Below are 19269 nucleotides of genomic sequence, written 5' to 3' on the forward strand. Positions count from 1 at the left end.
GTGTGTGTGTGTGTGTGTGTGTGTGTGTGTGTGTGTGTGTGTGTGTGTGTGTGTGTGTGTGTGTGTGTGTGTGTGTGTGGAGCATGTGTGTGTGGAGCATGTGTGTGTGTGTATGTATGTGTGTGTGTGTGTGAGTCTGAGTATAGGTTCGTGTTTGACCACACATTTGCTCATACACCGCCGATTTGGTACCTTTTCTCATCTCACCCTACCCCATCCTCTGTCTTCTCCCGTGTGCCTGTGTTCAGACGTATCATCTTCTACGCAACAACTGCAACCACTTCTCGGAAGAAGCAGCCACGTTCCTCACTGGCCAATCGATCCCACAAAAGGTCCGCGAGCTGCCCGACCAGTTCCTCGCAACGTAAGTGCCCACGCAGACGCTTCTGTTTGAACCTGGAAGCAGTTACTCACACACTCACTCACTCACTCACACAGACTCACTCACTCACTCACTCACTCACTCACTCACTCACTCACTCACTCACTCACTCACTCACTCACTCACTCACTCACTCACTCACTCACTCACTCACTCACTCACTCACTCACACACACACACACACTTGTCCACAGACCGTTTGGCCAAATGTTTGCGCCGATGATTGACCAGATGTTTCAGCAGCTCGGCGGCAACGGCGCGCCTGTCTAGTCCGAGTCGCACAAACACAACCGATGAAACACACACACACACACACTCACACATGCACACTCACACACATGCACACACACACACACACACCAAACCAACAACAACACACACACACACACGTATCTACATTCCCCCTTCCTGTTCCTTGTTCCTGTACAAACACGCGTGCATCTTCGCTGGCGTTCCCTACTGTTACCCATCGCGGGCGTTGCCACTTCAACATGCGCTTCATTTAATCTCTGACTGACCGATGGTGACTGCCTCAAAGCTTGCAACAGCACCGTCAATACAAGTGAACCGATAACAAAGGGGAAAGAGGAGAACGCGAATAACAAGAGTGAATTGCACATCAAAACTCCCACTTCAAGCAAGCCCAAAAGCGTGGACACAAAAGAATCTACGTTGAGCAGTGCTCCATAGCTCACACACACAACCTAACATTGAGCAATGCTTCTTAACATGTCAATGCACTCACGTTTGCACACACACACACACACACACACACACACACACACACCATTTCAAACGCACACACATTCTGCGCTTCAGACGTGTGTGTTGTCAATGGGCATTGGATTCACAGCGATCCCGCGCTTTCCTTTGTGTCGCCGCCGCCTCTTCCGCAGATGCCCCTGCTTCTGCGTCGTCATATGCGCAATACCGAGCGAGAGTGTGGGCAGGCCATCGCCACGCCCACCTGGCAGCTCAATCACATATGTTGCAATTGCCTCGTGCTTGCGGGGTGCAGCCAGCGGCTGCACAGCCACAGGTACGGGCTCCTCGCCCCGCTTGCCTGCAGGCACGGACGATGATGACGACGACGACGGTGTGTGTTTCGAAGCAGCACCCGGTGCTGACGCGGGTGACCCCGATGACGATGTCAGGACGCCGCGCGGCTTCAGCGACGACGACGATGATGAGGACGAGGATAGGGGTGACATCCACCGGGCCGGCTTTGCTCGTGCGTGCTGTTTCCCCTGCGCATCGCGTCGCAGCATCAAGGTTGCGGTGGCAAAGGGGCGGCGGGCAAGCGTTTCCATGGCCAGCACCTCCTCGCGCGCAGACTGGCGCACGTGATACAGGCTGTTGAGCTTGTACGCGCCCACCACCATGGCGCCAATCAAGAAGAACACGCAGAAGAAGACGGTGAAGAACACCACGAGATCGATGGAGACTACGGGCTGGCTGGAAAACACCCGCAGCTGCGCTGGCTCCGGGCCCAAGTTGACCACCGTCAAGTAGAACACCGTCGTGGAGAAGTTGAACTGCCGGTGGCTGAAGCGCATGTACGCGCGTTCCGCCTCAATCACGTCTCGCCGCACCGTCGCGTTGCTCGGCACAACAAACCCTTCCGCCAGCTGCAGCGGCTCCAGCATGCCACGACCACCGGTGCTGCTGCCACTACCGCCACTGCCGGCATTGCCATTGCTGCTGCTGGATGAGCTTGCAGCGGGCGTGGCCAGGGTGGCGTTGGCGTCCGTGTTCTCCGTGTTCTCGCCATCGCCAAGCAAGTCCACGACCGTGCCGTTGTCTGTGGCAACAACCGCAGCCACCGTCCCCTGCCACACGTCAATGGTCACGCGGAGGTCCACGTTGGTAAAAATGCCTGGTGTGAACACGAAGAATTGCGACTCGCCTGCCTGCAAGCTCGGCGACTGCACGGCCTGCTGCACAATCTGCCGATAGCACTGCTTGCCGTTCTCCGGCGTTCCGGAGAGAACAACCATGCCAGATGACGTCTGGATCAAATCCCGGCAACGGTTGCACTGGTACTCGTACGGCAGCATGTTTGCCCGCACCTGTAGCGAGACGGTGTTGTGCGCACACCTGCAGTCTTCCCCCGTAACCACGTCGCACCCTTCCGCCGCCAATCCGCACGAATCGCCAGTCAGCACGTTGCACCGGTCGCCGTGGCCGTTGCACTCGCACGCGCGGCACCTGAACCGCTCGGGCGTGTCGGGGTCGAGGAAGTACCCGGGCACACACGGCACTGGGCAGTCGAGGCACGCTGCGCACTGCAGCCCGTCCTCGTCCTCATTCGCAGGCGTATATCCAATGGTGAACGCCACCGCTGCACTCTCGCGTGTCCGCGCCGCTCGCACAGTCACAAACACGACATCTTGCAGGAAGTTGAAGGCGGAGCAGTCGAGCGTGACCCGCAGGTTGGATGGCGATGATGATGACGACGACGACGACGACGACGACGATGATGGCGGCACTGTTGGCGACAGCAGAACCGCATCCACGTTCACGTCCGCGCTGCCACCACCACCACCAACAACGGCATTGGCATCAGCGTCAGTGCTACTCCTTGCACTTCTCCTCATCACCGTGCCATCATCATCGGCAACACCAGCAACATCATCGTCGTCATTATCAACGCCACCATTGCCGGAAGCCGTGGCAGGTGTGTCGGGCGTGAGCGTGAGCTGCGTGCACGAGCCCGAGAATTCCGAGCACAGGAACCGGCGACATGTGCTGTCGGCACACGATTGGGCACCCGCTGCGCCCTCACTCATCACGTCAACCACCACCTCCCCCTCCAGTTCCGTAAACTCCACCATGGCGTTGCGGAAGGGCCGGTACGCACCGCGGCCAACAGGCAGCAGCGCAACGCGATACGGGGCCCTGTTCGGCTGCAGTTCAATGCGCCCCACGTGCTCGCCACCAGATGACGTGGACGTGACTGCTGTCAGGTTGATGGCGCGGTGACACGCATCACCGGGGCGCAGGTCCACAAGTCCAGCGCCGAGGCCTGTTGCCACGTAGCCCGGCTCGCACGACCCGCACTGGTGCTCGGGGTTTCGCGTGATCGCGTGCATGTCGCTGAAGCACTGGCAGTCTGTTCCCGTGAGCGGGTTGCACGCATCGCCGCGCCCGTTACATTCACACGGAAGGCAGAGCACTTGCTGGCTGTTGGTAAACGCGTCTGGGTCCCGGTAGTAGCCATCCATGCACTCGTCACAGAACTGGCCCGTCGTGTGACTCTCTGGGTCACACCGCTTGCACACCGCTGCAAGGAAAACAACGCGCGTGTTGTGTGTGCGTGCATGAGAGGGAGCGCGTTTGTGCAATGATGTCGGGGAGGGCGGGAGCAAAGCTCATGGTCACAAAGCGAAACGTGAACAACGGGCGTGGGAAAATGGAGAAGACAAATCAACCGATCTTCACCAACAAGAGCGCGAACAAACAGCATCGTGCTAAATGCACAGCGACGCGCGCACGCACACAAGCAGAAAAAGCGCGCAGGCAGACAGGTGGACAAACACACACGCAGAGAGATAGACAAGCATACACACACACGCACACAAGCACGCACGCAAACACACTTGTGTGCACACACACGCATGCACACAAGCATACACAAGCACGCACCTGCACCGTTGGCGGCGTCCATGGACGAAAAACACTCCGTGCTGTGGCCATTGCACACGTCCATGCAGGGCTTGCAGTCTGTCGGGGTGCCTGCCGTGGCATCGCCAAAGAAGCCAGGTGCACAGCGCTCACACATGGTGCCCTCCGTGTTGTGCTCGCACATGTCGCAGCCACCGCTGTCACACGAGCTGTGCTTGTTGCATGGGCACAGCTGTGTACAGTTCACACCTGTAAAACCGGTGTCGCACTGCAATGGCGTGGTGGATTCCAAGTCAGGGCGATGTGCCGAGGAGATATGAGGTCATATGAGCAAGTTCATGAAGCAACAACAAGGAGTGTGCACCAACGCAAGCACAAAACAAATACACACAAGCAAGCGCGCACGCATACGCACATACGCATACTCTCACACAAGCACACACACACACACACACACCTGGCACACGTCTGGTGCGACGCAGGTGCCGTGTTGAGGAGAACAGCCAAAGGTGTCACAAACGGGCGTGCACACGCTGCCATCACCCTCAAAACCATCGTTGCACACACACTCGTAGCTCTTGTCATCACTGCCAGGGAATCGTGGCGCCACAATATTGGTGCACGTTGCGTTGGCGTCGCACGGCTGCGGTGTTTGCTCGCACTCGTTCCTGTCGGGACAGCTGAAGTACCACCACTGCAGCGTCGTGTTTGTCGCAGACGTGCGGTCCAGTCCCGTGCTCGCCAAACCAGGGCCACCGTCATCGCCACCGCCATCGCTCGCTGTGCCTGTGGACGTGTTGACGTCGCGGTCAATGCTGCCTGCAAGCACGCTTGCGACGGCCATGGACACGGACTGCTGGTCCACAAGCCCAAAACACATGGATGTCGTGTCGTAGGGGCCAACCGCCCCGCCAGCTGCGCACGCGCCTTCACCGGACACAGGATCCACGCACCAGCCGCACCGGCTGTTCTGGAGGCAGGACGAGCAGGTGGAGTACGACGAGCACTCGCGTGGGCACACGTCGTTGCCAGCCTGAACATCGTCATTCGCGCATTCGCCGACGGCGTTGAGATCGGGGAAGAGGTTGGTTTCCTGGCACACCTGCGACGACCCGCACCACTGGCAGCCCACAGCCTGCTCGCACGCGTCGCACGACTGCAGTGAACTGCAAGCAGCCGGGCAACCAGCCTGCTCCTCACTGACAACATCGAGGCGTTACGGACGTCGTTGTTGTTGATGCGTACGTGTGTGTGTGTGTGTGTGTGTGTGTGTGTGTGTGTGTGTGTGTGTGTGTGTGTGTGTGTGTGTGTGTGTGTGTGTGTGATGTGTACGTGTGTGAGTGTGTGTTGTGGGATGCGACAATGTGTATGTGAGCCGGGTGGGTGAAGGAATTTAGAGGCGAGAGGTGGACGCCAGCGTGTTGTGTACGGAGAAACCAACCAAAACAATAAGAAGGCAACACAGCAAACACAAACATCTCGGCCTTACATTGTATCTGGGATGGCGTTGATAGGCGATTCCTTGTCAAAGCAGAAGTGCTCGCTGCACACACACACGCAAGCACACACATACATACAACACACAATTCGTCAATCACAATTTGTGTGAGGAACAACGCAAACCAAAGCCTAATGAAGAATGGCATCAACATGGCAAAGCACAGCAGCATTCGAGCACCAATTTACTCACTTGAAGGTGGACTGTTCAAACCAGCCGCACTCGTACAAGAATTCTGCAGCAAAACACAAAAACGTCCATTGTGAGGTCGCGTCAGAACAGAACACGTGCAGACATACGCACGCATGCACACACACACACACACACATACACACATATACCTGGGTCTGTGCAAGCCTTGCAGGATGAGCGGATTCCGCATTGGTCACAGTAATTCGCCTGAATGCCGGTGGCTGCCGTGCCGGCAGCGCTGTGGCATGTGCCAGCAAGGCCTGCGCACGGTCAGCGATGGCAAGGAACGTTAGGCATAGGTCGGAGACAGGCGGTACAGCAACAAAAACAAAAACGAGGCAAACGAAACCTGAAGCAATCGCGAAGACAACACTACAACGCACGCATCAACACAAAACCAGGCACGCATCAACACAAATCACGCAAGCAATAGCATGCGCATGTGCACACTCACCAGCAAATTGTCCTGTTGTTGTGATCACCCAGTAGCAGTCGTCGCGGGAGGCGCACTGGCCGCATGTGCGAATTGTGGAGCAGGACGGGGGTGCCGCACACGTGCTCTCACGTGCGCATGTGTCCTCGGCCGTGGCTCCAACCCCAAGCACGCAGCTGCCGCCACCACCATCATCATCGCCACACCACACACAGCCGGAGGTTTGCGTGCACTGCGTTGCATTGGCGTGCGCGGCGCTGCAGTTGGGCAATCGAATCTCATACACGTCATCCAGCATGGTGCGTCCAAAGCCGCCAAACATCCAAGCAGATTCCGGTGGCTGCGTGAGCACCACACCATCGGCACCACTCGCATCACCGCCACTTGTGCCGCCGGCGCGGCCACCGCCACTTGTACTGCTGCTGCCGTTCGTCGCCAGGGAGGGGGCAGCAGCGTCGTGCATGTGTGTGTCGCCGTGAATGATGTGTGCGGTGGCAGCAAAAGAGCGACCAAACGGCACTTCCTCCTGGCTGAAAAGCTGCACGAGCGCACTGTCAGCAGAGAGCCACTCGTCGCACTGCGTGTCGTACACGTACACACTCGAGTCTGGACAGTCGCCACCAGACCCGTGCTGGAAACTGTTGCCGGCAAAAGTCACCTGCAGATGTACATGCGTGTGTGTGTGTGTGTGTGTATGTGTGTGTGTGTGTGTGCGTGTGTATGTGTGTGTGTGTGTGCGTGTGTATGTGTGTGTGTGTGTGCGTGGGAGGGGAGGCGTGCATATGTGAGCACGTGCATATGTGAGCACGTGCATATGTGAGCATGAGCATGTGCGTGTGCATGAGCATTGTGTATTGAATGATGCCTGCACCGTGATGCCGAGACTGCTGCGTACCAGGAAACGGTCAAGAAGAAACGACGCGTGGAACGCGCGGGCACGCGGCAACGGCGCGACACTCGCCCACGTCGCATTCCGCACGTCAAAGGCATACACGTCATCTTGAAGTCGCACCTGCAGCATTTCCACAACGGCGTGTGCAAACGAGAAAAGCAAATAGAGAGCACGGTTGGCAGGTATGGCAGGTATAAGTCTTCAGACTCTTGGTGCTTCGTGAAGGATATGACTGCGCACACTCACACAACCACACGTGTTACAAATGCAAATAACACATCAGCCCTACAACCACGAGCAAACACTTGCACACACACACACGCACACACACGCACACACACGCACACACACACACGCACACACACACACACACACACACACACACACACGCACACACGCACACACACACACACACCGCGCGGTAGGCGAATCGCTTCCTGCTGTTGTAGATGCCGTTGATCTGGCGCTCAAGGCCAACGCCGCCAACGAGGAGAATGCGGTTGGCGGCAGGCGAGAACACGGCAGTCGCCCCGAGCAAACCAGCAGGGTGCGCACCAGATGGCGGCAGCGTCTGGAGACATGAGGTTCGAAGGGGAGAGGCAGAGAGATGGTGAGTTGTGACGAGAGCATACTCGCAAGCACACACTCATAATACACACAATCAACACACACGCACACACACACAATACACATACAATCAACACACACACACACACACAATCAACACACACACACTATATACACACACAATACACACACGACTAATGCGCACGACCCCACCCTTCTTTCCTCCCACCCCTCCCCCCCCCTTCAATGTTGAGTAGTGCCCACCTCAACGTTGAGGGTGTCCAGGTCAAACACTTGTGCCCTGAAGACAAGGCCATCATCGTTGCTCACGCCGCCAATCACATACATGCGGCCGTCCACCAGCGTTGCTGTGTGTGCAAATCGCGGCTCCAGCTCATCTCCAAGCGGTTTCACGTGCTCCCATACGTCTGCATCCACATCGTACACGAACAAGCTGTTGGACACGCGTGTGCTCTGCAGCCTCCCACCAAACACGAACATCTGCCGTCGCTCAACGCTCAGCACAGCGGTGTGGCCGTAGCGTGCGGTGGGTACGCCGCCACGAAGGCCGTCGCCGTCTGAACTGCTTGCATCACCACTGTTGTCGGCAGCACCAGCGGCACTGCCATCGCCTTCCGTGCTGCCATGAATGGTGGTGAAGGTGCGTGTGGACACGTCAAACGCCACAAGGGCGTTGCTGAGCGCGGGGTCGCGGATGACCTGTGGAGGTCGTCCGCCAAACAGCAGCACGGCGCTGGTCACGGGATCATACACCGCAGAAGCGCCGGCAAGCGGCTCTGGCATGCGCTCCAAGTACTCGTTCCACCCACCGTGGTGGGGCGGGTCACCGCAGTCGCGGCCCGTGAAGCCGTGCATGCAAACGCACCGCTTGTACCCGCCGCCGCCACCAGCACCATCACCGCCCGTGTCGTCTTCCACGCACACGCCCTGGCCAAGAGCAACGCTGCAGTTATTGGGGCACACCTCAACGTCGCACGCCTCGCCCTGCCACCCTGCGCTGCAGTGGCAAACGCCCGTGGCCTCATCGCACGTCCCGCGACCGTTGCACATGAACGGGCAGCGCTCAATCACGTAGTGCATCTTGAAGCCCTTCTCAGCCCACGTGAAGTCAGAGAACCACTGCAGCGTGACAGCGCCACGCGAGACAATGGGCGGCGGAGGCGTGAAGCCCGTCAGCACTGCAATCTCGGGCGAGAACTGCGATGCACCTTCAAGCACACGCAGCGAGTCGTAGACACACTCCACCTCAAGCTCCTCCGTCTCCAGGCGAATGGAACTTGTGCTGTCGTTGGCCGCAATCACAAACACGCACGCGCGCTCCAGGGCGTGGCAGCGCTTGCTGCTGCTGTAAGAGCACGACGTTGAAGGCCCAGACGAGATCCAGCCCTCGCCCGCCGTCAGCACAATGCGGTTCACGTCCTGTGTGCAATAGCGGTAGCAGGGCCCGCCATTGCTTGGGTTGCCGTGGTATCCCGACGCACACGAATTGCAGTGCGTGCCCTGCGTGGTCTCATCGCAGGTGCACTCGCCTGTGCGGTGGTGGCACGTGCCATGTCCGTTGCACGGGCACGGCTGGCACGGCACCCCACTGCCAGGGTCACCGTAGAAGCCTTCCTCACACCGCTCGCAAAAGGTTCCCGTGGTGTGCAGCTGGCACGCGTCGCACACGCCAGGGCCCTGGTCCTCGCAGGAGCTGGAGAAGCTGCACATGCAGTTCACGTCGCAGTTTTCGCCAGTGAACCCGAGGTGACACGAGCACACGTCCGGCGCCGTGCACGTACCGTTCACACAGGGGTCCGTGCAGATGGGCGCGCACGCCATGCCGTCTCCCTCATAGCCGTCGTTGCACACACACGCGATTGGTGGGTCGGCGCCAAGCGGGGCGGTCTTGGCCGTGCACGACGCGTTGGGGTGGCATCCGTGCTGTTCTGGCAGGCAGATGGAGCAATCAGCCCCAGCCCAAGCAGGAACGCCGCTGTCGCTGTCGTCAAAAGTGGAAGCGTCGCACACGCACGTGTTTGGGGCGACGCATGTGCCGTGCACACACCCGTCCTCACACACGGGGGAACATGTTCTTCCGTCGCCCTCAAACCCAGGCTTGCACTGGCACGTCACATCTCCCGAGGAGGATGACGATGACGAGGCGCAGGTGGCATTGGGGTGACAGCCATGCTCGATGGCGATGCAATCCGTGCAGAGCGGGCCAGCCCATGCAGGGTTACCGCTGTTCTCCGATGTGTCACACGTGCATGTGTTGTGCCCCGTGCACTCGCCGTGCACACAGGGCTCATCGCACACGGGCTGGCATGTGGCGCCGTCGCCCGCCCACCCGTGTGCACACGTGCACTGATACTGCCGCAGCAGATCTGCGGTCGTGTTGGTCTCAAACACAAAGCGGAAGCCAGGGTACTTGCTGGAGAACGCCAGCACCTGTGCGTCGCTGAGCTTGTCGCACACGGACCCGCGAGCACTGCAGATGGTGTTGGGTGGACATGCCTCGCACGTGGGGCCGCCCCAGTCGTCCTGGCAGTTGCACGCGTTCGGTGCCACACACGTGCCGTGAACACACGCAGGCGCACACACGGGGCTGCACGAGCCATAGCCGCCAGCAACCTGCCCTTGCGGTGCGTAACCGACATCGCACTCGCACGCCCGCGACGCGGCATTGCACGTGGCGTGCTCCGTGCACACGGAAGTTGCACCATTGTCGTTGCTGCTGCTGCTGCTGCTGCTGCTGCTGGCGCCGTCGGGGTTGCATTCTGTGCAGTTTGCAGCATCCACGTTAAGCCATCCGTCATCGCACGCACACATGCCGGGCGCAATGCACGAGCCGTGCACGCATCCCTGCAGGCACACTGGCTCGCAAGCACTTCCGCGCCTCACATACCCTTCATCACATATGCAGTAGAACCCTGCACTCTTTTCGCTGCTGGTGCTGCTGCTGGTGGTGCTGCTGGTGGTGGTAGTTGTGGTGGCATTGAGAAACACGCACGATGCGTGCGCTGTGCATCTGTGATCATCAGGCACGCACTGCTCGCACAAGGGACCCATAAAGCCGGGGTTACAGGTGCAAGTGTCAGGTGCCGTGCAGTTGCCGTTCTGGCACGCGTGTGCGCAGACGGGTGCACAGCCCAGAAGCGCGTCGCCAGCGTAGCCGTCATCACACTGGCACACGCCACGCATCGTGCTGTTTGTGGTGCTGCTGCTGTTGGTCATTGCAGTTGCATTACTGATGGTGGCAGTGGCGGTGGTGGTAGTGCTGCTGCTGCTGTTGTTGTTGTTGTTGTGGTTGTTGTTGTTGCTGTTGTTGCTGCTGCTGTTGTTGTTGTTGTGCACTGGAACGCAGGACGCGTGCAGGCCACACGGCGGGTGTTGTGGATCGCAGAATGCGCAAGCATCACCCACAAACCCTTCATCGCAGGTGCACGTCTCAGGGGCGGTGCACGTGCCAAACATGCATGCAGAGCACACGGGCTCGCACACGCTGCCGTCACCGGCATAGCCAGGAGGGCAAGTGCAGCGTGGTGCAAACCCTGTTGCCGTGCTGGGTGCTGGCTCCATTGTGCACAGGGCCTCGGGTGCACACGGATAGTCCGCAGCGGTCATGTCGCACATGGTGCAGTTGTTGCCTGCAAAGCCAACCTGACACGCGCACGTGTTGGGCGCAACACAGGTGCCGTGCACACACCCCTGTGTACACACCGGGGCACAGGCCACGTTGCCGTCCCCTGCGAACCCATCATCGCATTGGCACATCATGTGCCCGTTGGTGGAGGCCTTGCATGTGGCGTTGGCAGCACACTCCGCCACTCCAGGTACACACACGCTGCAGTCGTCTCCCACAAAGCCCACAGCGCACGTGCAGTTGCCAAAGGTGCCATCAACGCGAGCAGCATACGAACACTGGCCATTGACACACCCCTGCGAGCACACGGGCGTGCATGTCAGCCCGTCGCCTTCAAACCCAGGCGGACACGCGCAAAACTCATGCGAGTGCTCGATAAAGGTGGTGTTGATCATGACGGATGCTGCCGTCTCTGCTGACGACGGCGCCCTTGTTCCCTGCTCCACAGCCACCACGTAACGTGTGGTTTCGCCTTCAAGCGGAATGTGGCGTCGATGAGGGATGAGCGCAGCCGACCCACCACCGCCACCCGGAGCAGTGCTGTTGCTGCTGCTGCTGCCGTTGGTGAGGATGGCGGTGAGATCCGGTAGAGACTTGGCGCAAAAGGCCACGCTGCTGCACATGGTGGCATTTGCACACGCGTCACACGCCGCCCCGCTGGCAAAGGGCGCGCATGTGCACACTTCGGGCTCTGTGCACTGCCCAAACTCGCACGCGGCGCAGGTGGCATCGCACACCTTGCCAGACCCGTGGTAGCCGCGGTTGCACTCGCACGACTGCGTCCACACGAGCGTGAGCGGGTCCAGGTCAACACGGCAGGTGGCGTGCTCGTCACACCCGTGCACCGTCTGCGCTTGCGATGCATTGCACTTGTCGCACACAAGACCCGTGAAGCCCGTCTGGCACTCGCATTGGTTGGGTGCAACGCATGTGCCAAAGTCGGAGCACGCCGGCACACACACGGGAAAGCACGCGGTGCGGCCGTTGCCTGCATATCCGTCCTTGCATCGGCACCCAAGGTCGCCGTTGGCGTCATAGCACACGGCGTCCTCGTGGCACTCGTCATGCGCACCTTGCACGCACGTCGTGCAGTTTGCGCCTTCCCAGCCCTCATCGCACGCGCACGTGTCTGGAGCGACGCATGTGCCGTGCACGCATCCGTGCGTGGTGCACTGCGGCTCACAGCCGGCACTGGCATGTACGGGTGCAGCGTAGTCGGGCGCGCACTGGCACTCAAACGCAGGCGATGATGACGACGACGACGGGGAGGATGGCGATGATGGGTACCCGCTGATGTGCTCGCTCACGTTGAAGGGCAACGATGTGTTCCAGCCCGGTGGTGCGCACACGGCATTGGCCCCGCACACGTTGACACGCAGCATGGTAGTCGCGGGGGAGGTGGTCGTGCCGTTCACGCTGGCGGTGGTGTTGTGAGCGGTGGTGTTGGTCGTTGGTTGCGTTGTCGTGGTGGTTGCCGAAGGCAGCAGCGAGCCAATGGGTGTGCACTCTGTGCAGTTTGCACCGGAAAAGAAGCGGTGGCACTGACACGTGTTGGGCGCAATGCAGTCGCCCTGCACACAGCCAGGGCACATGGGCGTGCACATCAGGCCCTGTCCGCCACCTCCTTCGCCCGTGCCCGCCGTTGTTGCTGCATACCCGGGGTTGCACTCGCACCGGTAGCTGCGCAGGTGCTCCCCACTCGGCTCATCAACGCACGTGGCGTTGCCCGGGCAGTCGTCGTACTCAAATCGGCACTCGTCCACATCGGGGCACGTGTCGTACACATATGCCAGCGGGTACATGTCTGCCGCTGCCCTCGTGGTGTCGCTGGTGCTGTTGGTGCTGTTGGCAGGACTAATTACTGTCGAAGATGAGGAGGTGTTGTGGGGGCTGAAGAGCTGGGATGTGTTGGCAATGGCCTCAAGCAGCGACTCCGGCACGGCGGCAGCGCTGCGATTGAAGGGGCCAGCAAAGTCGCCGGAAATACACGCGCCGACGGCCGCGTTGTCGTGGGCGTACAGCCAGCCGCACTGAAAGTCAGCAACACAGGACGTGCACGTGGTGTGTGCGCTACAATCTGGGCAGGTGGACGCCGACGTGTGCCAAGACTCGCACTCGCCATCTGCAAAGCGGGTGAGGTAGCCATTGAAGTCAAAGCACGTGTTGGTGGAGGCGCACCACCCACAGCTCTGGCTGTCCGTGCACGTTGCGCATGACGTGCGCTCCGTGCATGGCACCGGACACGACAGGTCGTTTGTGGCGGTGACCGCCAGCGAATGTCCAGAGACGCGGCGGCACGCGTACAGGATCCACTCGCAGTGCGCTGTGGCGATGCACTCGTCACAGTCCGTAAACTCATTGCACTGTGCGCACTGGTCGTCCGTGTACGCAAACGAGGTGCAGGTGCTGGGGGACACGCGATCCAGGGGCATGCACGTGTTCCCACACCACCCGCAGTTGGCAGCGGCCGTGCAACCAAAGCAGTTGTCGATGCTGCTGCACACATCCGCCTCAAAGGGGCGCAGGCGTGCGCCTGGGATGATGTCTGCGTCGCTCACGCCCGTTGGATCGCTCGCGCGTTTGGCAGCAACGGCAACCTCGTGCCGGCCAAACGAGCTGCGGCTGTACACAAACACGTGCGAGGCAATGTAGTAGCGGGCGCCCTTGCTGAGGTGCACTGCCGCAAGCGACTGCACGCTGCTGTCTGTAAACGACTGTTGTGGCCGCGAGGATGTTGGTGACTGGCGGGCGACGATGACTGCAGTTGACGCGGGATCCACCGCGGAGGCGTTGGTGTTGAGAAACAGCTCAGCATAGTAGCCCTGCCGACTGCGGATGTAGAAGCGGTAGGTGTCTGTTGCTGCAGGCACAAAGTAGCCGTGGATGCGCTCGCCAAAGTTCTCATCCGTGTCGCTGACGGCAAAGGAGGAGGTGATAATTTGGGACGTGGAGGGGAAGCTGTGCTGGAACTCAAACGACGTTCGGAAGCCGTGCAGGGTCCAGGACCCGCGCAGATCAAAGAACTGCTCCCGCGTGATGCCCGTGGTCGGGCGGTGCAGGTGGCACTGCGATGTGGACGTGACGGGCACATCCATGGCGGTCGGGCACGCATCCTCCTCGTCCAACGCGGCGCCAGAGTCCGCAAAGAGCGACACGCACGTGCTCGTGCCGTGACACCACACGCAGAGGTCATCAGCAGCGCACTCCGAGCACTGTCGGTGGGCGTTGCAGTGCGACGTGCAGGCACCCGACATCCACACGCCATCGCCACGGCTGCCGCATGCAACCCCATCCTCAACAGCGGCGGCGTCTGATGCAGCAAACGCGCGTACGGAGCACAGCGTGAGCATGGTGGGGCCGGCCTGAGCGAGGACGATGATGACGCTGGCCACCTCGCCGCCGCACGACACTGTTGCCGGCTGGCCACCGTTCAGGCGAACAGAGCCGCAGGTCTTGCCTGCAAGCACGTGTGTGGGATCGGTGCCAACCACCACGCGCACATCCTGCGTTTCAGGGATGCACAGCTGCTGCGCTGCGGGCCCTGCTCCTGGTGCGTCAAAGCACGAAGGCGTGCTGCCCTGCACAACCACCGTTGCGATGGGTGTTGGCGCAGCGAGCGTTGCCGACCACAGCGGCTGCGTGGCCATGGCGCTCACGTAGCAGTCGCCGTGGCGCGCGTCCGGCACAGCACCAGCTACAGCAGCAGGCGTGTCGGCGATGGCAAGCAGGGGGTCAAACGCTGGCACAAACGCAACTGTGGCGGAGAGGGTGGGAGGGTCATCGGCGGTGAGCAGGGTGGTGTGGAAGTCAGACTGGTTGCGGAAGAGCTGGCCGGCTGTTGTTGGGTCAGCGAAACAGAAAGGAAGCATGGTGTTGTCGTCGATCATGCCCATGCTGGTACCCGCTGCTGTCGTGGTGGGCGGGGCGGCTGATGACGTGAGGGTTGATGCTGGAGATGGTGACGACGATGGTGACGACGATGGTGACGACGATGACCCGATGAGCGCTGGGTATGGGGAGATGCTGTCAAACGCGCACAAGTCGGGCTGTGTTCTCGCATCTGCTGGTTGTGCTGCTGGTGTTGGAACGCCGCGTAGTGCAATGCAGTCGCGAGCAGAGACACATGCAAACGCGGCGCTGCTGTTGCCTGGGGTGATGTGCAGCAGATACGGGGCGTCTGCACCAAAGCACCGTGGTTGTTGTTGCTGCTCTTGCTGCTGGCTGGTGGCGTTGCTTGTGGGAGGACAAGGCACAGGCGAAGACGGCGCTGGGTCTGTGGACGAGCAGTTGGTCGTGGGGTAACACTGCAGGGACGACAGGGACGTGTTGCGAGCCGCGTTTGGCGCACACGTGCAGTGTGGTCCTGTGGCAGACACCGACAGGCAGCGCTGGTACAGGAGTTGGTGCTGCTGCGCATCGCGAAGGTGGTCCTCGAGGGCCTGTCGAGGAAACAGGAGAGAGGAAGGACGGAATTGAAAGAGGGGCAGGGTGGACGCGTGAGCGGGAAGCGGGGGGAGGAGAGGAGACGTTGGAGAGGAGGTGTTGAGAAGGCAAAAAGAGAAGCAGGGGTGTTGTCATGCACAAATGTCGACGTTCACACACATGTGTGCGTGTGTGATTGAGTGTGAGTGAGTGTGTGTGTGTGTGTGCGTGTGTGTGTGTGTGTGCGCGTGTGTGTGTGTGTGTGTGTGTGCGTGTGTGTGTGTGTGTGTGCGCGTGTGTGTGTGTGTGTGTGTGTGTGTGTGTGTGTGCGTGTGTGTGTGTGTGTGTGTGTGCGCGCGCGCGTGTGTGTGTATGTGTGTGTGCGTGTGTTGCGTGTGTGTGTGTGAGTGTGTGTGTGTGTGTGAGTGTGTGTGAGTGTGTGTGTGTCACACCTGGAGAATGGGCTGATGGAGAGCGCAGGGTGCAGCAGCTAGCGTGCGCTTCTCGTAGACAACAAAGGCGTCCGCCTGTGGCGTGGAGGGGCGAAACAGCACACTGGCACCGGCAAACGGGGCGCACTTGGTGGAAACAGATGCCAGCGTGCAGTTGACAGTGCCATCGCTGAGCTGCTCAACGCTGACACCGACACATGCATCGCCGAGGTCAGCGCACGCTTTGAGACAGGCGACGACGTTGGCTGCTGTCATCACGTGCGCTGCTGTGACGCTCGCAGCGTAGTGACTGGCAACGGCAAGTGCTGTTGCAGGCGCTGTTGCTGCTGCAGCCTCACTCGCACGCACCAGCCATGGCGACGGCGCAAGCGTGGAGTTGTGCAGCTCAACAAACGCGCGCATGACAGCGCCGCTGTCATCACCGCCAGTGCCCGCGGGCTGCACGCATGCACCGCAAGCAGTCGTGGCAATGCAGCTGTCCTCGTCCGCGTGGGCAGAGCACCAGCCAGGCGATCCCCGCACCAGCAGCACGTCCCCACGCGTGCGCCCGTCGAAGCCGCCCACCACCACCAGCGTGTTGCTGTCGGCAGCAACAGCGGCGTGGCCCTGTCGTCCTCGCGTGATGCCTGCAAGCACGGTGTGAGGTAGTGTGAGGTGGTGTGAGGGGGGTCGGGTGAGTGAACGTGTGTGCGTGTGCAACATTGGCAAGGGCAATTTGGCAACTGCAGCAACGCACGGCCAGGGCACTGAGCAGGACCTTGGTCAGTGACGTCTGTCTCGAGCGACCAGGCGTTGCAGCGAAAGTGGTACACGTGCATGTGGTTGCTGTAGCAAATCTCCTCTTCGTAATGGACGTGGTGTGTGCCACCATACAGCACCATCGTGTCGTCCAACAGTGTTGCTGTGTGGAAGGCCAGGCCGGGTGGGGCATTCCCGCGAGGCGTGCGCGGCTGCACCGTGATGCAAGCAAAGGTGCGTGAGTGTGAGTGAGTGAGTGTGAGTATGTGTGTGTGTGTGAGTGAGTGTGTGTGAGTGTGAGTGAGAGTGTGTGTGAGGAGGTAGAATTGGAGATGCCTTGTCAGACGCCACGAATACAACAGCAACCAGTTCGGACGACATCACTGCATGCACACGAACACACAGTGGCGCCACATATGTAAACATGCACACGCACGTGCACACATGTACACATGTACACACCGTTGACCAGGCCAGCTCGGCGACGTGGAAGATGTACAGGGCATCACGCTCGTCTGCGTAGCGGGCGTGATACGGCTTAAACCCGCCAAACACGTATATGCTGTCGGTGGGCGGATGGTACACGCTCGTGTGGCCAACAACCTCCAGAAACAGCGGTTTTGCCACAGGGATGCGCTCCACACCAACATGCAGCCCGGCAAATGCCGAAGACGAAGCAGGACCGGTGGTGGTCGTGGTTGTGGTCGTGGTTGTTGTAATGGTGGTGGTGATGGTGGTTGTAGTATGGTTGGCAATGCTGGTGCTGTTCGTGGTGTTCGTGCTGTCGTGGCTGGTTGATGCGTGCGTGTGTGTTGGCGGCGGCGGCGCCTGCATGTTGAGGCGGTGCATCACACCACTGAACTCATCGTCCGGAGCACGCCCGCCAATCAGGAAGATGAAGTCGCCAACCACCGTCGCCGTGTGGTCTGCCAGCGGCGGCAGCGTGCCTCGCTCACACACCATCCGTGGCGCGGTGCTGGTGGAGGAGGGGCCGGGCGCTGCTGTTGTTGCCGTGGGCGATGGCGCGGCGGGTGTCATTGCTGTTGCTGCTGATGTGGCGGCTGTCATTGTGGCCGATGCGGTGGCATTGCCCGTGCCAGGTTCCAGTGACGTTGCCGGTGCTGGTGCAGTTGTTGTGGCCGATGGCGACCCGTCATCGCCATCACCATCGCCATTCGTGGGTGCATCTGGATCAACAACGCAGCGCGCGTTGCGGTAAACGGCGCCAAGAGGACATGTGCTCACGCACACCTCCGTTGGCACCACCTGCATCCACCCGGCACTGGGGGCGGTGGTGTTGAACAGCCAGATGTCGCTGCTGATGCCGTGCTCCGTCACACCGCCCACCAGCACCAGCACCCCCGCATACAGCGACAGGGTGGCAGAGTGGCGTGGAGACGGGAAGGCATCCACTGCTCCTGATGACAATTGCGGTGACGGCGGCTGCCACACGCTCGTCCATACCATCGTCTGTGCGGTGCGACATGGATGGGGGTGTGAGATTTTGCGCGCGTCGTGTTGCGTAATGTTGTGTGGGTGTTGTTGTTGTCTTAGTTGTTGGTGGTGTTGTTTGGCTGTGCTCTGTGTGTTGTGTTGATGTTGGTGTTGGTGTTGGTGTTGATGTTGTGCTGTGTTGTGTTGTGTTGGTGTTGATGTTGTGTTGTGTTGTGTTGTGTTGTGTTGTGTTGTGTTGTGTTGTGTTGTGTTGTGTTGTGTTGTGTTGTGTTGTGTTGTGTTGTGTTGTGTTGTGTTGTGTTGTGTTGTGTTGTGACTCAAGCAACAAGCGGAACGCACGTCCAGGTTGAGGGCGAGGAGGTCGCCGAAGAATTCTCCAAAGCTGTGGCCGCCAAACACATACACGGTCCCCGACGCCTGGTGGGGTGCACAAAATGGTTGGTTGAATGAAGGGTGAGCGTGGAGCACCGCGAGAGAGGGGGGGGGGCATAGAGGGGGAGGAGGGGAGAGAGAGACAGAGAGAGAGGGGGGAGAGGGGGAGAGGGGGAGGGAAAGATAGCGAGGAAGAGAGGAAGACATTGAGAGGAAGATATTGTGAGGAAGATATTGTGAGGCAGAGATGGTGGGGGGGGGAGGGGGGGAAGAACACCACACAAGTTCTGCATACACACACGCGCGAGGCAAGGAGGGTGAGTTCGCGTGGCACCTGGTCCACGGCAGCGGCGTGGCGGGTACGGGCGGGAAATAACGCATCGTCCGTGATGGCAGTGTACCAGCGGTCGTCCTCAACCTCTTGTTCGCACGCAGCGCCCACGCGCCCGCGCGGACACACACACACACACACACACACACACACACTCGCCGGGTCTGCGTGTTTGTGTGTGTGTGCGCGCGCGACTAAGCAGGAAAAAAGATCTCTGTTTTTAGAAAAATAATAAAAAAAAAAAAAAAAAAAATAAAAAAAAAAA

At 59.9% G+C, this 19269-nt stretch overlaps 2 protein-coding genes across 2 annotated transcripts in view; one reads left to right on the forward strand and one right to left on the reverse strand.

The window, feature by feature from the left end:
* The window catches only part of PTSG_08180 (uncharacterized protein), a 2396-nt gene extending 1432 nt beyond the window's left edge, over positions 1 to 964 (forward strand). The window contains exons 3-4 of the mRNA XM_004991148.1: positions 249 to 364; positions 577 to 964. Coding sequence (XP_004991205.1) covers positions 249 to 364; positions 577 to 652 — 192 coding nt within the window. The 3' untranslated portion in view covers positions 653 to 964. The remainder of the gene's footprint in view (positions 1 to 248; positions 365 to 576) is intronic.
* A 233-nt stretch (positions 965 to 1197) lies between these two features.
* Positions 1198 to 19054, reverse strand: PTSG_08181 (wnt inhibitory factor 1; the record flags this gene model as incomplete). The annotated part of the gene is made up of 16 exons (XM_004991149.1): positions 1198 to 3665; positions 4028 to 4274; positions 4464 to 4700; positions 4836 to 5205; positions 5496 to 5549; positions 5697 to 5739; positions 5846 to 5956; positions 6151 to 6787; positions 7025 to 7141; positions 7437 to 7592; positions 7853 to 15673; positions 16109 to 16734; positions 16866 to 17058; positions 17309 to 18316; positions 18641 to 18718; positions 19037 to 19054. The coding sequence occupies 16 exons, from the start codon at positions 19052 to 19054 to the stop codon at positions 1198 to 1200; spliced, it is 14184 nt and encodes a 4727-aa protein (XP_004991206.1).
* Positions 19055 to 19269: the final 215 nt, after the last annotated feature.

Source organism: Salpingoeca rosetta, assembly GCF_000188695.1.
Source record: "Salpingoeca rosetta unplaced genomic scaffold supercont1.21, whole genome shotgun sequence".
NCBI lineage: Eukaryota > Choanoflagellata > Craspedida > Salpingoecidae > Salpingoeca > Salpingoeca rosetta.